The 11,037-nt window shown below is 41.8% G+C and overlaps 1 protein-coding gene across 4 annotated transcripts; it reads left to right on the top strand.

Moving 5' to 3' along the window:
* Positions 1 to 35: 35 nt before the first annotated feature.
* CCNJ (cyclin J) lies at positions 36 to 9,100 on the top strand. 4 transcript variants are annotated; one of them, XM_019502654.1, is made up of 6 exons: positions 36 to 210; positions 1,887 to 2,097; positions 3,555 to 3,854; positions 3,981 to 4,107; positions 5,942 to 6,343; positions 6,491 to 9,100. In XM_019502654.1, the coding sequence occupies exons 1-6, from the start codon at positions 142 to 144 to the stop codon at positions 6,522 to 6,524; spliced, it is 1,143 nt and encodes a 380-aa protein (XP_019358199.1). In that variant the 5' UTR covers positions 36 to 141; the 3' UTR covers positions 6,525 to 9,100. The 4 variants fall into 4 exon arrangements, with proteins under 4 accessions (XP_019358199.1, XP_019358200.1, XP_019358196.1 ...); XM_019502651.1 differs by having other exon boundaries at positions 38 to 210; positions 3,948 to 4,107; XM_019502655.1 differs by having other exon boundaries at positions 37 to 210; positions 5,942 to 9,100.
* Positions 9,101 to 11,037: the final 1,937 nt, after the last annotated feature.

The raw sequence follows: 11,037 nt of genomic DNA, 5'->3' as shown, positions 1-11,037 counted from the left end.
CCGTACGAGCGAGCTTGTGGCCGGCGGCGGGGCGGGGCGGGTAGGGCAGGATCTACCCGGCCCCACGCCAGCTGCTTCCTCCTCCTCGTCCTCTCGCGCAGGCTTCGGCAGCCGCCGCGCGCCCAGAGCCCGGCCTGTCCCATGGAGCTGGAGACGCAGTGGTGGAAAGAACAGCTGGCTGCCGACATCCACCAAGCGCTCCGCTACAAGGTAGCCCACGGCCGCCCTGCCAGGGCTCCGGCCACCTGATGCTCGGCGCGGGAAGGGCTGGTCCCGGGGCGGGTCACTGCAGAGGGGCGTGGGGGGTGGCCCTGCTTTCCCGGCCCGCGGGGAGGGGTGCCCAGCATACAGGCGTCCTCCCTAGACAGACCGTTCGCCCGCTTTGCGGGCGGGGAGTTGCAAACTCCTCCGAGCTCGGGGCCAGCGCTGCCGGGAGGAGGGTACCCGGGGCTGTGGGAGGATCCCCCACCCCGGTCAAGTAACCACCTGCCGGCGAGGGGAAAACTCTCATCACAAAGGAGTCGCTGCTCAGAACCTGATGGGAGCAGGCTGGCTCCTTGGACACTGCTGAGGAGGGGCCAGTGGTGCCAGCCCTAGTAGCCACTTCCTTGCCTTTCTGCAAACTCCCTGTGGAGGCAGGCTACGATGAGGGAAAGTTGTTCTCTGTAAATTGAAAATGCGCTTGTGACACTTCCAAACCTGCTCTCCAGGGCAGAGCACTGTGCCAGCTTCAAGTCGGGGTAATTGAAGACTGCATGAAAAGCCTTGGCTGCAGCAGAGCAGCTGAGAGATGTGTAATATCTGGACTATCGGAAGTTAATCCTGAGCACACGTTAGATGGACCAGGTTTTTCCCCATCTTCGCCCTTCAAAACCACAGGGGGCCATGTTGTACTAGATCCTCTTGTTTGAATGTGTTAAAAGTTCCCAGTTCAGGCTGTGTGAAAGGTGCCAATATACTCGGAAGAAGTATGTACATGTTGTAAAGGGGTTTGCTGTCCCAAATAAAATGCTTAGGCAATCCTGTTAACATTGTTTTAGCTGTGAGCTGAATTATGCCACTATTTTAAAGGCACTGCTTTTTGATAATGATAAGACTGTCACCGTATCCCCAGAGTTGTAAGTGAGCTTACAATGACTTTAACCTAGTAAAAAATGTGGCTGCATTGTCTTGTTTTTTGGTGATTTGTGAAGGCCTGCTCATGAAAGCAGTGCGCATATATGGGCTTATGTACAAGAACAGTAACTAATGTAATAAATTTTACTTACAAAGGGGAAAAGTTACTAAAACGTGGTTTAAAAAATTAAACGCCACCATTTATTTTCAATTCGCAGTCACGTTCTGAAAATTTCCATTTTAAGTGTCACACAGCAAGCACCTTCCAAGAAGTTTTAACTATTTTCCTATAAAACCCTACCTGACCTGAACTCCAGAATCTGGTGCTTCCTCTCAGTTCGTTCATGATGGGGTTGGGGGTCAGCTGTGGTGGTTTGGCTGTTTTTGTCTGGAAATTAGCTCTGCAGAGTAGAGGACACACCCCTAGCAGTTAACGCCTCTGTCCTTGCAACCTTTTGCTCTTCAGAGCGAGTTTTCTATTCAGATCATTTGTCTTTAAGTGTTGGGCCAAGTGAGAGAGATTTAGTGGGCCTACCACATAGCTACTCCTCTCATAGGTGTTGTTCAGATCACTATACAAGTAGCTTCAAGGAAGAGCACAGTTCTGCTCTGGACAGAAATGTTGAAACTGATGGGGATTCCTAAAATCTGCCTCCAATTCATTTATAAAAACAGGATTAATCTTTTCTTGATGACACTTTTTTTCCAATTTATTTGCAAAATAATGGTAATGGTGGCTGTATTAAAACTACACACTGCTCTCCATCTAGGAACTGAAGCTGCCCTCCTACAAAGGCCAATCTCCCCAGTTACATCTGAGAAGATATTTTGCAGACCTGATTGCCATTGTGAGCAATCGTTTCAGACTTTGTCCTGCAGCACGACATCTTGCTGTTTACCTATTGGACCTCTTTATGGATCGCTATGATATATCCATTCAACAGCTGCATGTCGTTGCTCTTTCCTGCTTACTTTTAGCAAGTGAGTATGCAACCAAATTTGACTGACTGAACTAACAGGTTCTGGTACCAAATAGAAGGATCATCTGGTATAGAGCAGATTTAGAAAGTAAATGTATGTAGAAGATAAAGGGCTATATGGACATTGCTGAATTTGTCTCAATAACTGGACCTTTCTTTAGCCCCTTGTTCCAACTGTTGTTGGACTTGAAAGAAGTAGACACAGAAGTCTACAATGACTGTTCAGACTTTATATATAAAAAAAATTAATTGAGGATTCTTTAACTACAGTTAAATATGGAATTATAAGCACTTTCTTTTTAAAGGCCACCTGTCATTTCGAGGTTGACAGATTAAATACTGGAAAAAGTAAAAAGTGCCCATTTCCTCCCCTTTCTCCCCAGTCTTTCACAACAGCTGCCTAGCAACTTTCACAAACATTTTAAAGTATTTGGTTTAATGGAAAGTAGTGTATGTAAGTTCATCTACAAAAGGTTACGATGACATTTTGGGGTGAGCTCAAGTACAGTCAAGTTGTATGGGTCAAACATCTTTTCATTAATAGTAGAATAAGTGGAATTCATTGTGGTGTAATATATCTTCTTAAGTTTATAGCAGTTGTAGAAAGATGATTATGTAAATTCAGAGAATTCTCTGAAAGTTTCAGCAAATAAACAAAATGTCTTCATTGGATGAATACCTGCAATTGCTGAGGGGAGAATAGAGGACTCGGTCCACTGAACATTCAAAGACCCCTGAAAAACACTTAATTACTAATACAACATAACTTCAACCATTGAGTGAAAAAGTAAGAATGATTCTGCAATAAAACAGAGGCAGTGGAGCAGATAGCCAAATATAAGTGTGATGAGTCAAAATCTGGGATGGGATGGAGTTACTGATAACTTTTAAAAGGAGGGAGTGTTGGGGAAAATTATATAACTGGTGCAATGTGCATTTCCAGATGCACGTTACTGACATTTCCTTAAGTCAGTTACTAAATTTAAAAACTGGAAGATTTTCAAAGAAATACTTGCATTTAAAAAAAAATCCAAAGACTGAAACTTGTTCTTGAATACTCAGAAAAAGTCTTAATAGTATGTCACTAATGACTGGCAGCTTTTAGAATTATTTGTTTAGCCATTATTTATTTAGCTATTCCTAAAGTATCCTTGATGCTGTGATCTAGTCTGGATGTATTCGTTCTTTGCAACAAACCCCTCATAAGGACCCGTGAGAGACAACAGGAAGCATGGCACCACATAATATCCTGCAGGATGTCTGACTATTATCTGCTAAAGCTTAACACTTTATAACAGGACTCTTTTCTTTCACTTCAGGCCAAACTCCCCTTGAGCTTTGTTTATGTAAGGAGTGGAGGTGTTTGACATGTTTATTCCTGTCATATTTCAGTTTAGACAGCAAGTGGAGTTTGCTTTATATTTCTAATTTTTTTTCTCCTTTTCTCCATGCCCAAAGGTAAATTTGAAGAAAAGGAAGACAGCGTTCCTAAACTTGAACAGCTGAACAGCTTGGGCTGTATGACTAACATGAATCTAGTATTAACAAAACAGAACTTGCTACATATGGAACTATTGTTGCTAGAAACATTTCAGTGGAACTTGTGCCTCCCAACTGCTGCTCATTTCATCGACTATTACCTTTCTATTGCTGTTCATGAGACAGATCTCCATGATGGTTGGCCAATGGTTTGCTTAGAGAAGACTAAGTTATACATGGCAAAATATGCAGACTACTTTTTGGAAGTATCCTTACAAGGTGCGTTGCATGATGTGGTTAATGCCTCTCTAGTTTTTGGATAATATTTGTCTCTAACTTACCTAAATCTTTTGTCTCCTACCCCACCCCCAGATCATGCATTCTTAAATTATGCCCCTTCTTTAGTTGCTACTGCATGTGTGGCTGCTTCAAGAATCATTTTGCGTCTGTCTCCAACATGGCCAACTCGACTGCATCGACTTACTGCATACTCCTGGGACTTCCTGGTGCCATGTATTGAACGACTATTAATGTAAGCTTTATACTGGCTTCTCATTTTTAAAAACTTCTTTCTCAACCTACTGTGCATTTAAAGGATAGCTGTATTTAAAAGTATGTATAGATTGCACCACTAGCCCAAAAAAACCCATTGGCTTACTAGCAGTTTTGTCGCATTGGTTCCAAAAGTACTTAGAATTAAGTGTAGCACCTCAACCAAAGCAAAGCCCCTGATTTAAAAAAAAATCTAACTCACCAAGTTTCTAGCAAATAAAATACATGGACAAAGGCCTCACTCTAGTATAAGCTTTGCATCTCTATTGAAACTCTGAAAGCAGGCATCTTTTTAAAAAAAAAAAAAAAAAAAAAAAAGCCAACACACCTAGAATTCAATACTTATCCAGTGAATGGGACAGGCAGCCTGGGAGTTCCCACTTACTCAAAAGGCCTGCAATCTGGAAGTTTCTAATGGAGCGTGCTACAGATAGTCAGACCCACCACTAAGAGGGGAAACTTGCATTTAGCCACAAATCGAAAGATGTGGCAGGCTGTTGTCACTTACATATCAGATTCCTGCACATGGGATTCAAAGGGACGATAGGATTAAATGCTGCTGTAAAAGTGCTACACAGTCATTTCCATTGCTCTAGATGGGTGGTTTTCAAACCATATAGACCTTTACCTGCAAGATACTGGTGCTCATACCCCCTATACCAGAGCAGTGTCAATATGCAGCTGTGCCATTACTTGCCACACATTGACCAAGTGCAAGCTCCATAACTGTTCTTAAAGATGTAGGTATGTATCCCTTGGCAAAGTGCTGTATACCTCAGTTTGAAGACCACTGTTCTAGATGATCTAGGCTTACTGGCATCACTTACCCTGTACTGAGGTGTACTTCCACCCAGGTCCAAACTAGTTAGTGCTTAAGAAGCACAGAAACGGCTAAATTTAGACTTGAAGAGAAACTGAGTGTTCTTCCATACAGACTAACACTCCACCTCATAATTGTCTCCTTTGGTGGTCTAGTATAGTGTACACAGTAAATAGGCAGGCATACAAAAATCAAATGTTGTGGCATTACAGGAGTGTTATTCAGAAGAGGAAAAATAGTTAACACATTTTTTGGAAAATCTGAGGAGCTGCTGTGAGTTCTTCCCTACAATGCATCCAAAACAAATTAGCAACACCTCATAATTAGCTGTACACCATTTTCTCTGAATAATGAATTGCTAATCAGAATACCATTTATAGGAGCACAACAGCCACCTGAAATGTCAATCTTCTCACCTGTGCAGAAAAAAAATTGAAACTCATGGCTAAATTACACCATTAACTGAGATATACAAGTCATATACTTCTGACTTCAGTAGAAGAACTGAAAAGAGGGAGTCAGCAAGCAGGTGTGAATCTAAAGGAATATGACACAGCCAGATGTAGAGTTTAAGTGTTGACTTGCTGAGGAAAGGAGAAAATTACATTAGCCTATACTTTATGGAATGTTGTTTGTATTGCTTAAAGTGCCTAAAGATCCTTAGGTAAATGATAATTATAAAAGCAAAGCTGTTATTTTCCAAAACTATCAGATTTCTGCTTTGTGGTTCATAGCTTGAAGAGAAGAAACTATTTCACTTTCTGCTTCTCAAACACTAGCATATTAGTAGACTACAGTAGTGAAGATTTCTGCCCTGATGTGTTTAAATCCAATAAAAAAGTTTCCTCCAATCTTAAATGCAAATACTAATCTTAATGTTGTAGATGAATTGTTTTGGTGTAAGATTTCAAATTGGTTAGCTTTACAGTTTGTTAGAATGGTCCTAAAACTGTAAGTCAGGCTAAAACATTATTGCTTTATATTTGTCTTCTAGTGCACATGATAATGATGTAAAAGAAGCAAACAAGCAAAAGGGACAACATGCCCAGTCTGCGCAACACAGTGTTTTTCAAACCCCAGCTCCACAGGAGACTCATGTTCCACAGCAAATACCACAGTATCTCCAAGCACATCAAACTCCATTACAGTATCACCATCCAACATCACAACAGCAAACCTGTCAGCAAATTATGTCAACTAGTCATACATCATCTTATCCACTGCAGACTTGTCCTGCTGCCTTGCAGTCCACTGTTCAGGCCCGAGGTCACATGCAGACTGGTACTGGTATGTCACTAGCTGTTCCAATAGAAGTAAAGCCATGTATCAGTGTATCCTACAACCGGAGTTACCAGATCAATGGACATTATCCTTGTATTACTCCCTGCTTTGAAAGGTGATGAGTACAAATTAAGTTAGTCTCTTTTTTCCTTCTCCCTCTTACCCCTTTCCCCTGTCTCCTTCCTGCCCCCCCCATAAAGCCTCTAAGTCTGAGAGCAACAGCAACAATCTGAATAAAAGTAGTACTTTTTTTTTTCTCCAGAAAGAAAGCAACTGGAATGGCAACCAAGCACTGAAATGCATTAGCTCAATTCAGACCGTGCAAAGAATAAGCATGCAGCATGCCTTCAAAAAGGAATGTATGTACATGGTAATAAGCTAATATTTCTGGCCCTCCACTGCACTCTGTGCTCCCCCCTACCATTCATCCACCCAAATTTAAAAAATATAGCTGTGGATTGACCAGAGGCTCTCCTTTTAATGAGGGAGACGTGCAGTATTATTTTTGAAGAGGCCATATTGATTACTGCCATATAGTATTAAGATTTACTTTGAGTAAATTCAAACTTAAGAGTGGTGGATGCCAGGCTTCCCTGGAAATGAGGCCTACAGAGAGAAACTTCTCTTGACTAAATCAGTAATGCAACTTACTCTTTGTTCTTGTTTTTGCTCACTCATTAGATGTATGCTTTACTGTGTAAGGCACTCAAGTTAACTGACTTTTTTTAGTTAGCTTTTACACTTTGTGCCTCGCAGGACAAATATTCTACTCTACCTTTTTTTTCATTTCATGTTTGGAGTAACACTTTCACACTAACTCAGGGAATTATCGACTCATAGATTCTGTGCTGCTGTTGTCTACATTTTTAACTGAGTATAATTTAAGGTAACCTTTCCTTCAGGACATCTACAGATCATCATACCAAAGGCATATATGTGTTTAAAAAATGTTATTTTAGTCCAAACTACTTTCTGCCTCCCTAAAGTGCGTTATCAAATAACTGTGGAAATGTGTAGTTCAGTTTAAACTTAAGATACTAATTCTGTAACAACTAATATGGTAGTCATTCTGATTATATATAGTTTTATTAATATGACCAATATAAAAGTATCCTTTAGTTCAACAGTCTATAAATCTCAACTTATACAGGAAAAGGTGCAGATAAATACATACAGGAATCCAGTACTGCATGCCAAGCTCAGGGGAGAAGGGAGAATATATTCTCAGGTATTACTGGAATAGCTCATTCTTCTGCAATACAGAAGATCCGAATTGAAGAGTAGTCTCTGTATTCCTCATGTTGAGTCAAACCCATATTGCAGAGTGAACTGCTATGTAACACGGAGGGCACTTAACTGCAGTTCAGACAACTATGTATTATCTTTTATGGTGTAGGTAGCCAGAGTAGGAAGTTTCATTTCTTCAGCAAGGGGATGAAGGTGATGGTGAGAGAACTTTTCCCATTAATATACTCTTCTTTCATAAAAGGTGGTAGCTGATTCTCACCACAATCTGATATGGGGAAAAGGAATTGATTAATGGAGCCATACTGACAAATATTTTGGGTGTGTTTATGGTTTTTCCCCCTTACTTGTAGCACTTAAATTTATGATTTACATGGCAGAAATGAGGCCAAGCCTATATGATCTGTGAAACCCCAAGTATTCTGAATGGTTCTTGTGGGGGTGGGAAGTGGGGAGGCATATATGATATCAGTTTCAAGGGAAAGATATTTATCAGGGGAGAGGGGGACTTTCTAGAATACTCAGTAGTTAAAGAGGATGGCTGCGCTTGTTCTGATGCTCTACCAGGAGCTGAACCAAAAAGTGCTGCAAGAACTTATCCTTTATTTTTGAGGAGAAGGAATCCTCTGTATTTGGAGTTATTTTAATACACACGTCCTGCTTCAGGGTGGTTAGGCCTTTTTGTTTGTTTGATTGGTTTTTGTGGGACTGAGGGGATCAAAATGAGGAAGATTAAGCTCCTCTGCTTTATGCTAGAAAATGCACATCCACGTAAGCACAGTCTATGGTCTGGTGGTTACCTCAAAATGTAACCCTTTCCTTTCATTTCTTCTTCGAAGTTGTCCCTACTTTTGAGGCTTAGGGAGTAGAAACTTCCAACCACCTGAAATGTTAGATTGAGATAAGAAATGTGTCCAAAAGAAACACTTTTGCATGTTCAGGTTTCACTTTATTCAGTGCTATATTCAAGTCTTCAATGTGCTAACTACCTCTAAAACTATGAATGTACAGTTTTGTAATGGACCATGACTTGAAATAACAGCAGACATCTGTAGCAAAGCCAGTAAAATCCTTGTATTGGCTAAATCATCATCATCTTTACATGTAATACAGCAATATAGATTTTTTTTTTTGGTGTGTGTGTGTGTGTGTGGGGGGAAGTATTAGCAAATCTATCCCATAGGTATTTAACACACAAAAGATAGCTAGTACTTTAACACTGGAATTTATATGGGGGATTGTTCAGTTAGCTCTGCAAAGTCTACAGACAATAGGGTATTTTTATTTGACTGTATTTTAAGCCATTAGGCTTAACGTTAAAAGCATCCACTACGTACTGTTTGTTTGGTTACTTTTTATTTATTTAATCTAAATTTCTCTTGATGCTGCAGCTTCATGATATATGGAGAAAGTAGTGTACACTGAACATTTTCAATATATTACTTAAAGGGCTTTACCAGTGTTCATTGAATAAATACACTACATGTTCTTACTGAGAGAACCAAATGTGTGTTTTATGGCAGCATTTAAAATGATGCACATAAATGCAAAATGTCCACAACAATGGAATCTGGATGAGTGCTATGCATTCAACTTTTTTTTTTAAATAAATCTAGTTTTGAGTAAATTGTCTCAATTGTATCTTGCTTTGCTTGTCCACTGACTCAGAATTGTAATTTCAGAATCCATCCAAAGGTCTCTAGCTTCTGAAAGCTTTCTCTCCCCATGCTCTCTTCTGTGGTATCGCATTAGGCTCAGTAACATACTTACTTTACCACATTAACAAAGCAGGAAGGAAATTGTGCTGGAAGAGATTTTCAAAATAATTGCACCTGCAGCATATACTAGAATATTGTATACTTTAGCAGTGCTGTACTGCATATGCAGAGCTGCATATGCAAGGGAAGCAAAAAGGAAGGAAGTAAAGATATGGATTATTAATAGGGTGACTATACATCCCTGGTATGGCCGGGACACTCCTGGATTAGATAGGCCAGTCCTAGTGGTTGGTCATAGTCCCCAGCTGGAGTTCAGTAGGGACGCAGAACAGCATGGTACAGCAGGCAGATGGGCAGATACACACTGCTGCTGCTGTGCAGGAGCAAGGAATGCAGGGACCGCAGATATTGTGACCATCTGTCCACCTTGCTCCCACACAACAGCAGTAGTGTCTGCCTGTGGGGCACACTATACCACTCTGCCTTCCTGCTGAATTCTGTTCTGGGACTTTTGACCAACTGGCCAGAATGGGGCTACAGAATCCAGAACTGTCCTAGCCAAACTGCCCCTCTTCCCCTTCAGGCCAGGTCAGGCTGCTCCCCACCTCCTTCCATGACTTTGGGCTAGGGCTGGGACTGTTGCCCCCCTTCCCCCTGCTGCAGTGGGGGGGTAACATAGAGTCACCCTAATTATTAAACCACTAGCAAACTGCCTCTCAAGAATGATGGCGGGGGAGGCAGGGACAGAGGCCTGTGTCCAGACCCTACCGCCTCAGGCCAGGGCCTGAGCCATTCCCCACCTCCGCCCGCCACTTCAAGCTAGGGCTAGGGCTGCTCTCCCCATCTCCCTGTCACTTTGGGCCAGGGCTGCTCCCTGCCTCTTCCCCATCACTTCAGGCCAAGGTGGTGGCCGCTCCCTGCCTCCTCCTGCCGCTTTAGGCTGGGGCCAGGACCGGGGCCACTCCCTGCCTTCCCCCACTGCTCTGGGCCAGGGCCTGGGCTGTTCCCCACTCTTCCCCTTCAGGCCAGGTCAGGCTGCTCCCCACCTCCCTCCACAACTTTGGGCCAGGACTGGGGCTGTTGCCCCGCTTCCTCCTGCTGCAGTGGGTCACAGCCACTGGTAACCCCCCTTCCCTTCCCTTTCTGCTCCCCTCCCCTCCCTTGTTCCCTGCCCCCTCCCCTCTGGCCCCTCAGTACCCACTGTAATGGTGGTGCCCTGCCATCTGTCTCTGTCTGTGTAGAGCACTCTGATTGGCTGCTGAAACAGCTCATCAGAGTGTGAATAAAGCATTATGGACAGACAGACCTAGGCTTTTATAATATTAGAATTTATAAAATAGTGTATTAGCAATCCCTTTTTTTTTTTTTGAACAAGAGCTTGAAGCAATCCATTCAACTTCAAACTGATTGGGAGAACAAGTACTAACCTTCTGTCAGTGACACACCATGAAAACTTCAATTAGGACCACTAGATGTATTTATTATGGCTAGGACTGTGAGCCTATTTTGGGGCAGGCACGATACAGATACAGAATGCATGCAGACTGCAGTATCTTCGTTATAAAAAAAAATAATTCAAACTAACATCAATAAATAATGCATACTTTTACACACCTATAGGTATACAGACCTCTTTAAAATGAGGTCCCCATGCTTGTTCAGAACTTAAAATGTTAAGTAATTCTTACAAAATCTCATTTTCACCTCAGGTAAGACCATACATGCCACATTATTTAATTCTGCTTCAAACTCATCATTTACTCACATAAGTATTCTGAGTTCAAAAAAAGTTCATCCAATTAAAGTTATACTGCATACAAGATGATTTCCATGATAAAGACTTTAA

This window comes from Gavialis gangeticus, unplaced genomic scaffold, assembly GCF_001723915.1.
Source record: "Gavialis gangeticus isolate Ggan-Ray unplaced genomic scaffold, GavGan_comp1, whole genome shotgun sequence".
In the NCBI taxonomy this organism is placed as follows: Eukaryota; Metazoa; Chordata; order Crocodylia; family Gavialidae; genus Gavialis; species Gavialis gangeticus.
The sequence above is the reverse complement of the archived record's forward strand: the minus strand, read 5'-3'. Positions and strand labels throughout refer to the sequence as shown.